An 18166-nucleotide genomic window follows, 5' to 3' on the forward strand; every position below is an offset into this window, starting at 1 on the left:
AGTAGGGAACAGTCAAGAATTCAGACTCTCAGGAGGCAGTTCACCCTAGGTCACAAAGCAAGTAGTAGAACTGGAACAAAATGCAACAGAATTTTTGGCAAATAAATTACTTATTAAGAACGTACTGTGTGTCAGGTGCATTATATATCCTTCACTAATCCAACAGTGTCCAAAGCGGGCATCATTACTCCTGCCTTCTAGATGAAGAAATGGGACAGGGACATGACCAGAGAGGCAGTCAGTGAGCTGTGGAGCCCCAGCTGGACTCCTGCCTGGAGAGCTTGGCCTTCCCCTGTCCCGGGCTGCCTCCCTCATCTTCCAGCTTCCCCGGGACACCACCTTCATTTTCATCTATGAAGTGGCAACTTGAAATAGGTAATCTTTCAAGATACCTTTAAGCTTTAACCTGTGAATGTGTTGGCAGATCTCATACAGAGTATGTAAATAGAGACAAAAATAACTGTTTTGAGGGCTTTTCATGCCCAAGATGCTGTGCTGAGCCCTTTATGTACATTATCTCATTTAAGTCTTAAAAGGTGGTCTTACTAATAACCTATCTAACAGAGGGAAATAACCTATCTAACAGAAAGTAGGGGAAATAAACTCACAGCACAACTACCCTTTGTTTTAATTACAACATCTGTGACCTAACTTGTTCTCTCTGAGAGTTCTTTCTCAGTCTTGAAGAACTCTATGCAGGCAGTAGGGTGCGAACTCCCTGCTCCAGCTCTCTGCCTCAGTTCCTGCCAAAAAAACAGATTCCAAGGACTCAGATAACCCAGCCTCACAGAGAAAGAAAAAGAAATAAATAACTCCCTGACCTCTCTCAGCCACTTCTGTTATCAGTCTGCTGAAACAGAGAAAATAAAATAAGCCATTTTTACCCTTTAAAAGAGCAAGCAACTTTCCCTCAGCTGCCAGGCACTTCCTTCCTTCCTCTGTGTGTCGGAGCCATTCCCCGCTTCTCCCTCTCTTTCTCTTTCTATCTCTCTCTTTCTTTCTTTCTCAGGAAAATGAATAAACTTTTACTTCTATATATTCTAAGCACTGTGTGAGAATTCTTTCTCAACCTGTGTATGACTTTCTCACCCTTACACATCTCACAATCTTACAAGGTGTAGTGTTCCCCACAGAACAGGTGAGAAAACTAAAGCCAGCAGAGCTTAGAACACTTTGACCTCAGGCCAAAGTCTACTCCCAACCACATGCCGTGTCCTGAGTTCCTCTGTGGTTGCCTGGCTGGGGTGAGTGAGGGGAGGGGAGCAGGGTGCAACAGCCTCTCTGAGTTCAGAAGGAGCAGTCAGAATCAACCGATGGGGATGTGCATCCCAGGCAGAAGGCCAGCATGGACAAAGCACAGGAGTATCCAAGAACGTGACAAACTCAGTTTTCTCTGGAAAATATAGGGGTTGGACCCCAGTGCCTGAGTCTCCTAGCCTGACCTTCCTCTGTTCTAAGCCACTCTTTGCTCAGGGAAGCAGTGGTCTCTGTACTGCAGTGTAGACCCAGTCAGCCAGCACATTGGCTTTCTTGTGTGTCATTTCGCATAGCCCAGGTGCTAGGAGCCCACGCCCCTTCTTTGAGCAGTGGAGGCGGAGGTGGGCCCACCTAGTTACAAGGCCTAATTGATGTTGGGGAGGCTCCTGGAGCACTTGCTGAAAGGTACCCTGTAAATCTCAGACACTAAAGAGCGCTGCCACATCCATCACAGTGTTTAATGTCCTGATTGATCTCCAGGGTAGTCAATTCCATTTGCTTGTCCGGGATGAATAGGCAGCCTGCTCCCCTACGGTGCAGCCTGGGGCTCTGTGTAAAATTATGCTGGCACTATCTCTCTGGTAGCTTGCAATAAATTTTAGCGGCAAATGTTCCATCATTTTCTTTGGAAAATTAAATTAACTATTCACCAGAAGACAATACTGAACTTTTCAGTGGTAGAGCCAAAAAAAAAAGGAAAGAAAAGAAAATCAGAATACTTATGAATTCCTCACTTGGTTCATGTGGAGGAAATGTGGGGCTTTGGCCACTGCTGGCAGAGGGAGAGGAAGGTGGGTAAGTTGCCTCCCACCTGAGGAACAGCAGAGCTCTTTTCCCTGACTCGAGGTGACTCCAGGGCGTGTTTACAAGGGAACGAAGGGGGATGTGAGAACAGGGGCGAACTCAGGAGAGGAGCCCACAGTTGGCAGGGGGCTGGAGGCAGAACCCACCACCACCCCCACACGAGACTATCAGTGGCAGCCAATGAAATAACTGAGTGTCTCCGGGGCAGCTGCCCCCCCAAAATGCCAAGCGTCTGCTGGCAGCAAAACACCCCAGGCATCTATTATTAATAAGGATGCCTTCTGTTTGTGTTTCCCCTGACACATTCTCGAAGGGCATTCCCTTCCACTATGTCATTAGCTCTCCCGGCAACCGTCCCGGGGTGGGAGGCACAGGAGTTATTGTTCCTATCGTACAGGGGGCGGAAGCAGGGCCAAGGATTTGCTTGGAGCCACACAGCAAACCAGAAACAGGGTTCAGCTGAGAATGCAGGTGCTCAGGCTTTGACACACCTGTATGCAGGTACAGCAGCACCTGAGGTGGGTGAGCTTGGGATGAACAGGCTTCTCCCCGGCACTGAGATGTCCGTTCAAAACCTGGGTCTGGCTGTTTCAGCCCTCAGAGTTGGGTGCCCTTAAGCCGATCTGCACAGGTGTTGGGTGGGACTCATTAGTAAAAGGGAGGCTTCCTTGGACCTTGCTCATTGGAGGCTCTCAGCAGTTCCCAGAGAGTAGGGCCCCAGCTCTGTCTTTTCTCTTTAGAGATAAGCAAATAGCACTGGAGAGGAGCTTGGCGGCAGCACCAGGACAGGAGGAGCCTTGGTCTCTTGACTCTGGCTTCAGTCAATAGCTGTCTTGGAGCGAGAACGGGGTTCATGAGTTGAGGGTCAGATGGACGTCCCACCATACTGAAGAGAATTCCAGACCACTGTTGGGGTAGTTTAGAAATGTTGGGGTGACCTAGGGATATCCCTATTGCAATATCCCTAGGTCACCCCAACATTTCTAAACTACCCCAACAGCCACTAGTCCCTAACCATACAGGATCTGTGACCCCCACCACCCCCTAGTCTGTAGGACTTGACCTGAAAAGCCCAGTCTTGCCCAGGGCTGGCTGGAGAGGGACCAGTGGTGCCCCTCTGGGAAGGCCTTACAGCTCCCCAGTCCTGGGTGGGCTTCTGACCAGAGCTGCAGGGCTCTGGCTTAACCCTCTGCGGTCTGGCCACCAGCACCGCTGGCTCTGAGTCTTGCTGTCCTTGCTGCCAGGTTTGGCATGCCGGGCTGGCACCTCTGGCAGGAGCTGCGGCAAGGCTGAGCAGTGGGGCCACAGGGCTGCAGAGCCCCAAGGGGCCGTGGGGCTGGAGTCCTGGTTTCTATCTCTGGCTCTCCTTGTGGCACCTGGTTTGATTCCAGGCAGCCCATGTCACCATACCCAGCACGGCTTCTAACCCACACAGACCTGGGTTTGAATCCTGCCACTACAGTTGATTAGTTAGCTGCGTGCCCTTGGGCAGGTCGTTTCATTAGTCATCCTGTGCCTCCGTTTTCTCTTGGGGAATTGAGGAAGATGGAGCTACTTTGGGGTGCTGTGGTAGAGAGGGAAGCCTGGGAAGAGCAGCTGAGTTGATGGAGCCACGGTTGCCATTAGCCTCTCTTGTTAGCTAGCCGGACGCAGCGGCTGTTATCAGACCCTCCTCCCTTCCGGGAGAGCCCCAGACGGCTCCCCTGGGCCACCAGAGTGGGCTCTCCGAAAGGGCGGGAGAGCAGGGGGCCCTTTCCCAGAGCTGCAGACCTCCTGAGCGCCGGCTCCCCCTCCAGGGCCCCAGCTGCCGCCATAACGCCGGGCTGCGGCGCCCTGGGGAGCCATGAAAGCTGGAGCTTTTACCTCCATCTCCTGCACTCCAGGCCTGAGGACCCACCCGCCCCAAGGGCCTGCGGTGGGGTGGGGTGTGACTGAGGCCTCCGCCCTCCACCCGGAGGAAGGGCACTGGGTGGAGGAAAGAACCGCCGTGTTCTCTGCCCCACGTACGTGCTCTTGGCGCCAGGCACAGCCACCTGGCATCCCACCGTGTCTCAGGCGCCCAGACCCGACTTGGCAGCCTCTCTTCCCTCCGATGCTCTCCTCCCCTTCACCCTACATCCAGGGGGTGCCAAGTCCCGCCAGGTCTCCCCAGCGGCTCAGCCACCTGTCCGCCTTCATCCTGTCCCCCGTGGGCAATCTTGTTCCTTCTCCTGTGGACACAGGGCCTCCCCCTGGTCATTCCTCTGCAACTGCTAGAAGGCTCTGCCGAGAGCCCTTCCATAGCGCCTTCTCTCTTCAAGGACGAATGACCCAGCCCCACTCGTCTTTTTCTGGGTTGCCCCCAAAGTGACCTCCCCCAGCCCCTGCCATCCTGTTCCTAACACTGAACTTTCTGTTCCCAAACAGGCCTCTTTAGCACACTGCTGTTCCTCTGCTTGCACTGTTGTCCTGCCACCTCCACCTGACACCTCTGTTTGCTTCTGAGCAATGGTCTAACAGCTGACTTGAAGTCAAGGCGACGAATCTAAAATTCCCTGCTCACACTTTCCAGGAGCGGGTCGATTTTGTAGCCAGTGTTGAAACCGCCCCCATAAAAACTGCTCTCTTCTCCCACACAACAAATATAGGGGCTGATTCTGATATACTTTTTAAGTCCCCTGTAAAGGTGTCCTCCGCTGTGAGGCCTTCAGGTGTCCCCAGGCGGTTAAGCAGCTTCCCCTGTCTGTGTGCACCTCTCGCGCGGGACCCTGGTGGACTCCACTCGGAGAGGCAGGGACTACCTGTTACCTCTGTGCCCACGGCCATCTCCTCGTGCGGCAGTCCTGACACAGCGTGTAGGCAACAGTGAGTGCTCAGGCAGGATTTCACCTCACAGCCATTTGGAAATACTCCACTTCATTTAAAAGTGGAACAAAACAAAACAAAAGCAGAGCTCTTCTGTAGACCCATTTTCCAGAGGGGGAAACTGAGGCAGAGTAGGACCCGCTTGCCTGGCATCTTACCCCATTGCTTTCCTGCCTGTCCTGTCCCTGTCCCTGTCCCGTCCCCAGCAGACGCGAGTGCTGACCAGCACTGGGGCTTGCAGCTTCCCTGTGGCACCGTAGCAGCAGCAGCCCAAGAGCGGGGGCCAGAGGAGCTCAGGGGACAGGGCCAGGCAGTCAGCTGGCTGGGCCTGGCTGAGGACGGCGGCTGTTTCCAGTCCAGTGGGTGGAGATCGCTGGTTACTGACCCCACCGGCTCCTGCCTTGCAGATTACAACCCATGTTAACACCCTCTAGCCCATCAAGTGGCAAAAGCCAAGTGACCACTTTGCTTCCAAAAACTCTAAACCCCGGAAGCCAAGTGCCTGGCACGGAGCGGGGCGGGTCTAGGCTCAAGTTCCAGGGCCTCTCCTGTTAGTAGTGTTTGACCTCGGGAGCTTCTCCAAGCTCTCTGAGCCTCAGGTTCTCCACCTACAACATGGGGCTGGTGATACCTGCCTCGCAGTGTCACTGGGAGGATTAAAGGTGCCCACGTGTGTAGGGGCCTTCGCAGAGTGCTCAGTGACAGAAGCTGTGACCCAGGACGCCCGAGCACGGCTGCTCTTGTCCTTTACACACCAGGCTTCCCCTGGGCAGGTGTTCCGATTACACATCAACTGGATTCTGTTGCCTCTAACACCTTTTGACCACCGCCCTTCTCCCCATGAATCGGGAGGGTGCTCTTGGCCTGCACATGGTCATTTCTCTCCTTTTCTTCCATTCAGCCATCTTTCCCAAGCAGCTCTGTGCCCAGGCCTGTGCCCCGTGCAGGGCTCTGGGGTCCTAGTGCTCTTGAGGACCGGTAGGAGATGCAGGCTGGGAAGCTGACTCGGGCCCAGCGTAGGACTGCTGCATTGTCAGGGCGAGGCCGAGGGGCCACAGGACGCCTGAGGATCCCGGGCCTCCCGGTGAGGGCAGGCAGGACCCCCGCACAGTGAGAGGAACCGGGACTAGGATGGAGGAAGGACAGATGGGAAAGAAGCCGTGGCGGGTGGAGGGGGCTGTCAGCGTCACTCAGTTCTCTTGAGGCAGTGGGAGCCCTTAAAAACACCAAGTCTGTCCTTCCCCTCATACCAAAGAAAACACAAGGGTCACAAACACGAAACCCCTTGAAGGATGCTGAGCAATGGGAGACCAGGCTTAGTGGCCTGGGAAGAGGCCCGTACGGGAGAAGGGTGAAACCGAGGCCGAGCCAAAGAGGAGGCCGCAGTGGTCCAGCCCAGCCAGGGGCCTGGGCCTTAGCGAGGCTGTGACGGGGGCGGGGACAGGCGATCTGGAGGGTAGAATGGCCAGGATTCCTGGCTGCGCAAGAGGAATGAGGAGGGAGCCAGTGATGCCCACACGTTCCTATCGGGGTGGGTGGTGGTGCCCTGGCTGGAAACCCGGGAGGAAGAGCAGGCCGTGGGCGAGGGGCTGAACTCGGCTTTGGACCTGCAGAGTTTGAGGTCCCTGCGGGATGGGGCTCCAGGTCAGGGAGGAAGGCAGAATTATGAGCGCCATTTTGGTGGGGAGACTGGGGAGGGGAACGGACCAGTCCAGGGTCACACAGCCGGGCGTCTGAGAGCTTCCTGCCCTGGGGCCTGGGCTCCTCCACTCTGTAAAGGCCCTGGGCCGCCAGAAAGGGGTCCGGGCTACCTGGGTGGGCACGCACTAGGCCCCCCGAGACCCCAGTGAGCCACTCTGGACACTTCCCCGGGGCTAGCAACCAAAGGAAAACCTCTGCCAACTGAAGTCTCGGTGCAGCTGGTTTTTATTATTAAAGCTACGGTTGGAAAATGGTTGTCCCCGCCCCTCCCCCCGCCACCCCGCCCCAGACCCATCCCTTTAGGTCCCGTGAAGGTGAAAACTAGATTTGTCTTGAAAAGACAGAAACGCCCATGCCGAAATGAGAGAATGAGGACAAGTGAAGTAGGCTCAGATGGTGGTCTCCGTGTGAGTGTCGGCTCCACCCAGGATTCCTGGGAAGGGCGGCTTGGGTGGGGCCGCGCGGCCCCTGCTCACAGTGCTGTTCCCGAGGGTCCGGGGTGGGCGTCAGGAACGAAGGCAACGGAAGAGGCTGAGCGGGCCCCCACACTCTACCCTGCTGAAGCTGGGCCACAGGCTGGTTTTTGTAAAAATGGTTAAAAAGGAAATGCAGCCACAAGCACCACCCTCCCCTGCGCAGGGCGAGGGGAGGCGCCAGCTCTGGGCTTTGAGGTCTGAGGCGTGTGGCCTCCTGGCCCGGCGTCACCTCCCTGGAGGCAGGCAGCACCCTGAGGGAGGCCAGGCGGGCTCCTGGGCCCCGCATGTGGCCCTTGGTGGCCTCCAGGGTCCCAGGAGAGCTTTGAGATGGCTGTCTCCCTCCTCCCACCCCACCCACCGGAGGCTCTAGGCCTCAGGGACCCTGTGCAACTTCTGCTCTTTGGATTCCAAAGATCTGAACTTCTCCTCCCGCGCGGGGGCCGCGGGCTGGAAGTGGATGGCGGGCCTGGTCTGAAAGACGGGGAAGCCCTCCTGGCTCTTCTGGCTGAACACACTCACCCTGTGCTCCAGCTCGGGGCTGGTCTGGGCCGAGCCCGCTGGGCTGGGCCGGGCGAGGGGGGCTGGGTCCAAGGCCCTCTGGGAGGGGCAGGGGTCCTCTGACAGGGAGGACAGCAGGTCCTGGACTGTGGCCCCCGCCATCTGCTGCTGGGGTGGCAGCAGCAGGGGCAGGGGCGAGGGGCCGGGCTCAGAGGAAGGCTCCCCGTGGGCAGTGCTGCAGTCCGTGGAGGAGCCCAGTGTCTGGCTGCTGTCGCTCTGCGCCCGGGTGGCCGAGCTGTGGGTGGAGCGGGAGGCGCTCTCCGAGGTGGCACTAGCACAGGTGCCATTGCCACCAAGCTTCAGGGGCACATCGAGTGAGAAGAGGTCCGAGGAGATGTTGGGCTGGTGGACGTCTATGGCAGCCGTGGTGACCACGCACACAGCTGGCTCTGGGACACCACTGTCTGAAAGAAGGAGAGATCCTGGTCACACGTCACCCTCTGCCACGCCCTGGCAGACCCTGAAGAGGGCGGGTCTGAACCCAACCAGGTGTGGGAGACGGGCTGGGTGGCAGCAGTGGGTGGGCACAGGCTGTGGGAGGGCATGCCTGGTGGAGGGGTCCCAGTTCCCCAATACCCACCACCCTGCCCACAGGGAGGACCGTGTGTCCCCATCATGTTGAACTCAAGTGTGGACCTGTGACATGCTTTGGCCAGTCACCCATGAGAAGTGACCTGTGGCACTTCTGGATGGAGGCTTTATGAGCCAGCTGGTGCCTTGCCCTGGCAGCCAACCATGTTCCAGAAGAGATGGCGGCTGCTCTGTCCTCGGGTGCTGGAGTGACATGATGACCCGGGAGCAGAGCCCCCAGCCGACCTGCTGTGGGCTCTGTGGCTGTTTAAACCACAGAGGTGCAGGGCTATTTGCCAGGGGGGCTACCCTAGCCCATCCTAACTCAGGAAGCACCATGTTTCTTGCCTAGACAAGGATTTCATGGTCGGAGGAGTTGCTTGGTGGGTCTCACGGTCCAAGGAGTTCTTCAGAGTTCTAGACAGGCTGGTGTGGGAGTGAGGTGGAGTGACCAGAGTCTGGCCCTCGCAAGACTGAGTGGCCTCTGAGGATGCATCTCGGGGCAGACAGAGGACATCTCTAGGTGAGATGTACCAGGGGGCTGAACAGTGGGTGCAGTGTGGGGGAGGGGACTGGGACAGAGGCCGGGGCTGGACATGTTGGTCTTTGAAACCAGCAGATTGGACGAGGCTTGGGGAGAAGAGAGAAGGGGGCTTAGGGGGCCGAAGTGCAGGAAAGGGAAAGTTCAAATACGTTATACATGTCACCCAACATCATACTCTAGCCTTACAATGGAGCCTAAAAGGATTTGGGGGCTGTGAAATCCAAACTCAAGGCTTAAGACATCAGCTATGGAGAAACAGGACCCTGAAGGACCAGGTGTTATTTTAAAATTCTGTATTTCCTGTAAGTAAAAGCCACCAGGCTTCCCTGAGACTTTGTCAAATATGAGAACGAAATAGCAGGCAAGGACCTGCCCGACCCTGCCGCTGCTCAAGCCCAGGGGTGCTGCTGCCACCTCAGCCTCAGGCTGGGGACACTGAGGCCACTTTGAGCTCTGGATTCCAAGCCGCTTCCCGTTTCAGGGTGCCACGTGCAGCTCTTACTGGTGACCACAGAGGGTCCCTGCAGGCCCCCTGCAGGCTTGGCCCCCCGGTGTCCCCAGCTCCAGTGCTGGCATTTGCATCTCAGCCTCAGCTCTGCCCGCAGCTGTGGTTCACGGGCACCAGGAAACGGGCATGCTGTGCTCTCTGAAGCCAGGCCGAGGAGCCCCTACCCTTGGGTTTAGGGGTGGCTAGGGTCGTGTGTATTGTGGGGCTGCACAGAGGTTCTGGTACCTGCAGAACAGCCTCTGGCCCAGACTTACCACTGCTGGGCCCATTGTAGTACTGACTGATGTAGCTGTTCATGTCATCTTTGACCGCGGCTTCTACGGAGGTGGGGACAGAGAAGGGTGAGTGAGTCCAAGGGGCAGGGGCTGTGGCAAGTTCATGCTCCACCCCCAATACTGCAGTCCCTGCCCCCATGGCCATGAGAAGAGGCACGTGTCTCACAGAAGCCCTCTAGATCTCCCTGGGGACCAGGCCTCATCTGCCCCAGGGCCTGCTGGGACAGCCCTGGGTACCAGGGAATCCATGTTCTGATGACGCTTCTGCCTCGACACCTGAGCTGGACAGGGCCCCTTCCTTCTCTGCGCTCAGCTCTGAGACGAGGGGTGCGGAACAGGCCTGAGTGTGAATCCGCCTGAGGTTCTCAAGGTCACAGGAAACACTGCCCCTCCCGCAGTCCCATGTGTGGGAACACACAGCCAGCCACAGGCTGACGCGTCAGTCAGGGACAGCAGCCCCTTCTTCCGTGCAGCACAGGGGTGGGCCGGGGGCTGGGGATCCCCACCACTCACACAGCTCCTGCACACAGTGGGTGCTCAGCGCGTAGTTATTGAAAAATGACAGAACAGGAGGTGAAGAGCTGTCCGGATCAAGGGGACAACATGGGAACAGGGTCCTAAGGAAACAGTGGTTCATCACCCTGAGGGGAGGGAGTGGGGGGGGTGGATGTTCAGAGCGGTCTGAGAGTGGGAGGAAACACAGGTGACAAGAGACCCCAAAAACCATCCTAAGGAGCTTGGCCTTGTCCCACGGGCAGTGAGGAGCCACAGGAAGGTCTGACCATGGTCAGGTGTGCTTGGGAGAGGTCACTTCCAAGGTCATGGGGAGAGTGGTTTGGAAGGGGCCAGACTTCAGGCAGGACACCAGAGACTACCCAGGCCCTGAGCGGGTGGGAGGCGCCGGAGGGGAAAGAGGGAGGGACGGGGCAGGTAATAACTAGAAGGGTCCTGGCATGGCTGGGACAGTGACAGGATGAGGGCACTCAGCTCAGTTTGCCAGCATGTCAGGCTGGGTCCCAGGGTCATGGCGGGTAGTGGAATCAGACCTGACTTCAAACCCCAGCCGCACCACATATTAGCTAACTGGCCCTCTCTGAGCCTCCGTCCCCTTGCCTGTAAAATGGGGAGAAGGATACCCAGTCCCCGGGGTTGTGACGGAGACTGAACAAGCTAACGCGTGTCCGATTCCTGGAGCAGGGTCAGGCACACAGAAGGCCTGCAATGCACCAGGGCCGGCGGACCGTAGTGGGAGTCTGGGGAGGTGCTTCAGGGCTGTCCCCAGAGCCTGCACCCTCGGGGGCTTCTCTGAGGAGCCGGGTCTGCAGGTGACCAGGCCCAGGGTTCTGAGGCCCCTCTGGGGCACACCTGGGAGTGGCAGAAGCCAACCTGCCCTGACACTGGGAGGCTGAGTGGCAGCATTCATGGAGGCCCGGCTCTTAAAAGCTTTTTTGGCCTCTTCTGATCTTTAACTGCCTGCGGTCAGAGGCATGTTGTGCACTAATGCTGGAGCTCGGGGAGGGGCCGGGCTGGCTCCAGGCCCTGCTCCTCCATCAGCCCGTAACGCGTCTCCGTGGCCTCCACGGCCCTGCCAATGCTGGGAAGCCGGGGGTGGCTGCGCCCTGCAAGCTGGAGGCACAGGACCACCAGGAGGAAGGCTCTGGTCCCTTACCTCGGTTTATCCTGAGACCACACCTGCTGGCCCCCAAGACGTGGGCAGGACCATGAGCTCAGCTAAAGTGTCCACAGAGCCATGAAACTTTATCCCAAACTGCCACTCACAGGAGGGGGCCATGTGAATAAGAAAGTCCCAGGCCCTGGGTTCTTGTCCTAGTGCTGCCAAGGGAGCCTGAGCAGGCCACATCCCTTCTCTGGGCCTCAGTTTCCTCATCTGTCCCACGAGGGCGCCGGCAAGGCTCTTACAGATCATGATGTGGCCAGACTGGATGGCTCTGAAGGTCTAAGAGCTGACAGAGTTGCAGTGGAGTGAGAAGGGACAGAGGCATCTGGACCATCCCCTAGCACCTGTGCAGGAGCCAGGGGGCTCTGTCCACTCACCAGCACGCCCCTGGGGAAGGGGGCTCTGGCCAGCCGCTGCTGGGCTGCTCCCCACTCACATGTGCTCAGGAGGGTCACAGCGTGTCTGACCCTCTGCGAGCACTGAGCTGGGAGTCCCTGCCTCCAGGGAGCACAGGCTGGGCCTTGGTCAAACAGCCAGTCTCCATTGAATCAAGAAGTGCCTACAGGCCGGGCGCAGTGGCTCACGCCTGTAATCCTAGCCCTCCAGGAGGCCGAGGCGGGTGGATCACTCGAGGTCAGGAGTTTGAGACCAGCCTGAGCAAGACCCCGTCTCTACTAAAAAAAATAGACATAAATTATATGGACAACTAAAAATATATATAGAGAAAAAATTAGCCGGGCATGGTGGCGCATGCCTGTAGTCCCAGCTACTCGGGAGGCTGAGGCAGGAGGATTGCTTGAGCCCAGGAGTTTGAGGTTGCTGTGAGCTAGGCTGACGCCACGGCACTCACTCTAGCCCGGGCAACAAAGTGAGACTCTGTCTCAAAAAAAAAAAAAAAAAAGAAGTGCCTACAATGTACAAGGTACCAAGGAGAGGCCCATTTCTACTCACAGGCTATAGGACAGACCTTCCAACACTCGCAAAGGCCCTCACATCCTCCTGAGAAGTCTCCCGAGCCCTGTCCCTTCCCTACCCCTCCTGGTCTCAGCCCTCCCACGCTGAAGGCTTCACTGTGGGCTCCAGATGTGACCAGATGGGAGGAGAGGGAGGGAAGGACCTAGTATTCACTGTCAAAGCTCCAGACCAAGGGGTCGGCACTTCACACACGGATCTGCTTCAGTTCCCACCGCTGCCCCGCAAGGCCGTCATTATCCAATAGACAGCTCCTCCCCGGTCAGGTGTGATCAAGCCCCTCATGCGGCCTAACATCCTCCGCGTGTGCTGCACACCCGGCCCTCGCTGCTGCCACCAAGCCTGTGACCAGCGCAGACGCCCAGGTCTTCTCTGCAGGAGCCAGGCTAGGACAGGCTTCCACCACCCTGTACTCAGGTAACCCCCCAGGAGGGCCCATGATCCTGGGCAAAGGTCAGCTTGTTGGTTTCAGCCCAGGGGTGCAGGCTGCTGCATTCTGCATCTCGCTTCTGTCTGCTAAGGTGTTAGATGTCTCTCCTATCTCTGTGTACCCAAGCTGTTGATAAAAATTACCTAGGCCGGGTGACCTTCAGCCCAGACAGCTCTCTGAGCTTCTGGTCAGTCTGGCCGACCACCCCGACTCCTCCTGGATGGGCTGCGGCCCCTCGGACTCGACATGTCCAGAACAGAGCCCAGCGTCTCTGTCCTCCGCCCACATCCTCCACTGTGGTGGCTGGTTCTCCTGCCCACCCAGGCGGGGACCCTGTCACTTCTCGGTGCCTCTTTCTTGCCAACAACCTGACTTCAAGTCTGTGACCAGGCAAGGGACCGCTGACCCCTCTCTGCTGTGGTCCTGCACCCAGCCTTAGGGTGGGCCTTGTGGTTTCTCCTTCGGACTCTCGTCCTGCCTGTGGGTTTAGGGAACGGGAGTGCTTATTCCCGGGACGTGCCTGACGCAGAGCTGAGGTCCCCAGGTGGCCACGGGCAGCCTGTCCAGTCTGTACTTGCTCCCTCTGTTCTAGACCTGCACCCACACAGGCCTCGGAGTGAGCTCTGCAGTGCCGATCTGAGGGTGGGGCCTGCAGCGCTGACACGGCTGCCGGCTCTCTGCCTCGCGCAGGCCGGGGACCCTCTCCCAGAACTGACCCCTTGGGCTGGGGTTCTGTCCCCACCCACAGAGGGGCTCCCCAGCCTTTGAGGGCAGGAGCCACATTTTGCTCACTGAGTCTCCCAGGTACTTGGTCTTGGCATATGCCAGGTGCCATGTGGGGGGACTGGACAGAAGACCGTGGCTGGGTCAGGGGCCTGTGGGACCTCCCAGCCTCCACCCCTCCCTGGAGGGGGCAGCCACAGGGCCGTGACATGATGCTCTGTGCTGCTCAGCATGCGGTGTCACTCCCCTCCTGGGTACTTCCCACAGACAGACTGGTGACTGCTTGGAGTCTGGGAGCTAGGCCGTGGCTGGGAATAGGCCACCGGTTGGCCTCACACAGGGCTGCCCACTTTCCACCTACGAATAACCCCCTGCCCCTGGGGTTTGTTTCTGATTCAGCCCCGAGGAGCCCTAGGGACGTGTAGGAAGCAACCCAGAGGGGACTGCGCCCTGCAGCCCTGGAGGGGCTGAACAAAGAATGGGCACAGACAAGGCCCCAATCGCCGCTCTGCAGGCCACTTGCTGTGTGGTCTTAGGCAAATCCCTTAGCCACTCTGAGCTTCAGATTCCTCACCCACGAAGTAGGGATAACAAACACCTACTCTGCAGTGAGCTGTAAAGACTCGCTGAGATAATGCATGTCTAGCCCGGGGCCATCCCTCCATCCCTCACCTCTCTGAACCCCTGGCCCCAGTGTCTTGGGTGGTTTCCATGGCAGCTGCTCTCTGCTGCCCTGTGCCTTTCTTTCCGGGTGTGAGCACTTTGCAAACCCAACCTGACTAATCCTCCTAAAGCCCTTCAAGTGCAGCAGTGGCAACACTCATTATGTGGGTTTTGCCCCTTAGGCAGAGCCCCCGATCTGCCCAGGAGGCAGAGGCGCAGAGACGGGGGCAGGGAGTCGGCAGGGCCAGGCCAGGATGGGGGGTGAGGAGACCCAACCCCACATCCCGTACAGACCCAGGCCCCAACGCCCCTGGGGGTGTCCTGATTCCTAGTTTGGGGCTTTTGCTCACAAAGCCCAACTTCCTGCTCCATGGCTTGGCAGCCCTCATCAAGGGAGGACACTAATCTTCACTGAGCACCTACTGTATACCAGGCATGAGAGCTGAACATACGACTGAATGCCCACTCCATTGCTGTGAAGAACTCTGCTACTGTTCTCATTTTGGGAACACTGGGGCTCAGGGACAGGACCAGCTACATAATTTATAGGCCCCTTGTTCAAAAGTATTAAGAATCTCAAGAGGATGACAGCAGAGCATTGACCCAAGCTCAGAGCCTCTGAGACCACTCAGGTGAGGTGTCAGTGAAGCCAGCTCTGATCAGAGAGGTTAAGTAACTTGTTCAAGGCCAAGTTGAGATTGAAACATAGACCTGAGTCCTAAACCCTCTGGTTGCTTCAAATGCTGCTTTGCATGAGGCTCTCGCAGGTCTAGTCCTACAGCCCTGGGGCTTCTGGGGGCCCCGGGTGGGTCAGGCACACACATCTGGAAGCCAGTGGAGGTGCCTTGCCTCCAAGAGCACCCAGGCGCTTTCCTCTCCAAGGGCAAACCCCGGTGCCAGCTCAGCTCCCGCCCCCACTGCTGCTTGGCAGAGGGAAGGTGCAGAGCAGGCTGGCCGGGAGCACCTCTGTGGCAGTGTCTCTGGAGGCTGCAGCAGCGTGGGGGGACACTTAGGCTCCCTGTGATATATGGTGAAATCCATGGCACTCCCGCCAGGGGCTGTAATTCACAAGTTATGGGCGAGCTTTAAAACTAATAAATTCGGGAGAGAAGTATTAATGACTACACAGGGGCACCGTGAACTTGGCAGGCCCCAAAGCCTGGAACTTTGCAGCCCAGGTTTTAAAAATGATTTGTGCTAGAGCAAGTCTAAACAGAAGCCAGTCAGCGTTGTCTGTGACCCGCTGGCAACTGTTGAGACTGCAGCTTCCTCCTTGTGGGGCTGGGGCTGGCACCCCTGCCCTCGAGGCCGCCCTCCCCCCACCCAGCCAGACGCTGCCCCTCCCCCATGACTCATCGCTCCTGTCTGCAGGTTTAATCCTGGGATTTTCTCTGCCCTACTGCCCACGAGGGGGGCCTGAGGCCCCGCTGGCCTGAAGGTCATAGTTAGCAACAAACGCTGCCCTTTCTTAATCTCCAGAGTGGCCCAGAGTAGCCCTAGCTTGTTCAGCCATAATTTCTAATGTCATGACAATCCCTCCCTGGACACAGCTCCTGGTCAAGGAGAGATGGGCTGGGGGAAGCCCTGTGTCCCTGGACCACTCGAGGCTGTGAATCATGTGTGCCCCTCTCGGCGCTCATGCTCTGCTCTCTGCCCCAGAGCACTGGCCTTGCTGTTGATGTCTGGGGCTGGCTGTGACATGCTGTGCTGTGCGTGGGTGGCTGCATAGGCTGGCGCAGGCAGCACCCAGAGAGCTGGGAGGTACCAGGGGATGTCCCAGAGGAGACAGTAGGGCAGGTGGAACTCCAGGGCTGCACGGACGGACACTTGCAGCTGCTCCCAGGATGCATGTTTGGCACCTCTATGAGAGGCCTGAGCCTGCCTTGTTCAGACATGCCTTCCCCTAGTTTCCAGGAGGGTGAGTGGGGACAGTTAGGCCCCCATGACACCCTAGCTGGTAAATGCATGGCTGATATAGATTCCCGAGTGGCTTTTGGCTCTACCCCAGCTTTTTCCCTTCTGCCCTCTCTGTCATCTCCTTCTGGAAGTTGCCCACAATGGGGACAGATACAGAGAGAGGAGGAGCAGCAGGGACAGGCAGGGACTCAGAGCTTCACAGCACTCCTAGAGTGTGTGGGATTATTTTAAAGGCTTGGTTTGGTTGTGGATCTTCCAAGCCCAGATCTTGGCTCCCTGTGGGCCCAAATGTGGCATCTGGTGTCCAGGGTCTGTAGGTCATTGGCTGGGAGCAAGGGCCATGCTGTCATCTCTAGAGCTCAGGACCCTGATGGGAGAGACAGGGGCTGCTGCAGAGTGTGACGGTGCCGGAAGGGCTCAGAGCTGCAAAAAAAAAAAAAAAAAGGCACCGGGCAGGCATGAGCTCCAGGGCACAGCATGCAGCTCCTTGGCACTGTGGGCAGAGCCAGGCACCTCGTGCAGGGACAGCCCAGCAGCAGTACCTGGTGCTCACCAAGCTCCATCGAGGAGGGGCCACAAGACTGTAAACCAGCTCCTCCCATCCTTGGGAGGCAAGGCTCAGTGGGCAAAAGCGGCTCCTGCCTTCCAGAAGAACTTCCAAAAAGAATAAGAAGGCAGATTCCACAAGCCTCAGCCTAGGGAGCTGAAAGCCAAGAGCGGGTTTCTGGAGAGGGCTGTTGCCAGGTGGCCTCTGAGCTCTCAGAGAGGACCCGGGGCCACAGGGACCCACGCAGGAATGAGTGATATCTGGGAGCCTCGTTTGTTCTGGGGAGAACCGCTGACATCAACACACATAGACGGCCGGCAGCTGGGCAGGACCGGGGCCTGCGGGAGTTCACTCGAGGTTGTGGGGAAGGGTGTGGTGACCCGGGGGCTCACCCTGCGACGGGCTCCAGCGGGGCAGGGGACAGCACGGGAAGGGCTCAGAGACTGGGCACTCGCACAACAGGCTGCTCCGCTCCACCACAGTGACAGCCAAGACGGGTGGGAGGAGACAAGGCCAGGGAAGCAGCTGGGGGCAGGACTGTCAGGGGTCTTATATGCCACCTGTTAGGGGCTGAATAATTGTGTCCCCACCCCCCATCCATATGTTGAAGCCTGAAGCCCCAGTACCTCAGGACGCGACCTTATCTGGAAGTGAGATGGTTGTGGACGTGTCAGTGAAGACGAAGTCATGCTGGAGCAGGGGACCCCTAATCCAGTGTCACTGGGGCCTTTATAACTAGCAGACTAATATGCCACCCTAAGGGGCTTGGGCTTCTTCCTGAGGCACACAGGAACCAGCAGAGGCAGTAAGACAAAGAGTGACGTGAACGATTGTGGAAAGAGCCCTGTGTAGTGGGAGGGGGCAGATGGCAAAGGGCACCTATGGGGGCAGAGCTGAGGAGGAGCCCGTGAGGTCCAGAGACAACTGAGGCTGTCCACAGCCTGCAGAGCTTTCGCACACCAGACACAGCTGGCGCCGTGAGTCCATTTTACAGAAGGGAACACCAAAGCCTCAAGTCCAAGAGCCTGGAACGCAGGCCTCTTGCCTCCCAACTGGCTCAGCCTGCCTGGCCTTGTCCTCACTGCCCTGGCCGGGGACACGGCTGGCTATGGTGAAGTATCCCCTTGATCAAGCTGGGGATTGGGGTTCCACAGCCCAGGTTCCAAGCCCAGCACCATCATTTCCTGGCTGTGTGGCCCCCTGCAATTCTCTTAACCTCTGAGCCACACAACCACCCTGTGAAGAAGGCTCAGTGCTTTCCTTCCCTTGATAGCTAGCAAACCCAAGCCCAGAAAGCTTAATCCCCCGGCCAAGCGGGCGGACAGAAGAGCTGGGGTTTGAATCTAGAAACACCACCACAGTCCCTGCCCGGGGTTGTGGCCGGTGCCCACATCGCCTCCAACAGCATCGTCCCATCAACTCGCTACTGTCTGAAAGGCCTGGACTTGTTGTCTGGGTAGGTGACAATCCAGCAGGAAAGCCCCAGACCTGGGCTTGAAGCCTGGCTCTGCCATTTGTTAGCCACGTGCCTTTGGACGGCCTGCCTAGGTCTGTTTCCTCATCCACAAAGTAGGAGTCACAGCTCCTCCACCCGGTGCCGTGAGGTCAGGGAAGGTGAGGCGCACGAGGCGCAAAATGGGTACAAGTCAGTTCTAGTTTGTGCCGGGGCACATGCGCCCTCCCGGGGCCGGAACGGCAG

At 57.8% G+C, this 18166-nt stretch overlaps 1 protein-coding gene and 1 long non-coding RNA gene across 3 annotated transcripts in view; one reads left to right on the forward strand and one right to left on the reverse strand.

Annotated features, from left to right (window-relative positions):
* The window catches only part of LOC123631882, a 33709-nt gene that overhangs the window by 1819 nt on the left and 13724 nt on the right, over positions 1 to 18166 (forward strand). The window contains exon 2 of the long non-coding RNA XR_006733251.1: positions 202 to 375. This is a non-coding gene — a long non-coding RNA (uncharacterized LOC123631882). The remainder of the gene's footprint in view (positions 1 to 201; positions 376 to 18166) is intronic.
* Positions 6814 to 18166, reverse strand: part of TMEM266 (transmembrane protein 266) — a 44381-nt gene continuing 33028 nt past the window's right edge. For both annotated transcript variants that reach the window (XM_045541936.1, XM_045541926.1), the window contains 2 exons: positions 9517 to 9579; positions 6814 to 8044 (listed from right to left, as the gene is read on the reverse strand). In XM_045541936.1, the coding sequence (XP_045397892.1) occupies positions 7449 to 8044; positions 9517 to 9579 (659 nt within the window). In that variant the 3' untranslated portion in view covers positions 6814 to 7448. The remainder of the gene's footprint in view (positions 8045 to 9516; positions 9580 to 18166) is intronic.

This window comes from Lemur catta, chromosome 1 (assembly GCF_020740605.2).
Source record: "Lemur catta isolate mLemCat1 chromosome 1, mLemCat1.pri, whole genome shotgun sequence".
In the NCBI taxonomy this organism is placed as follows: Eukaryota; Metazoa; Chordata; class Mammalia; order Primates; family Lemuridae; genus Lemur; species Lemur catta.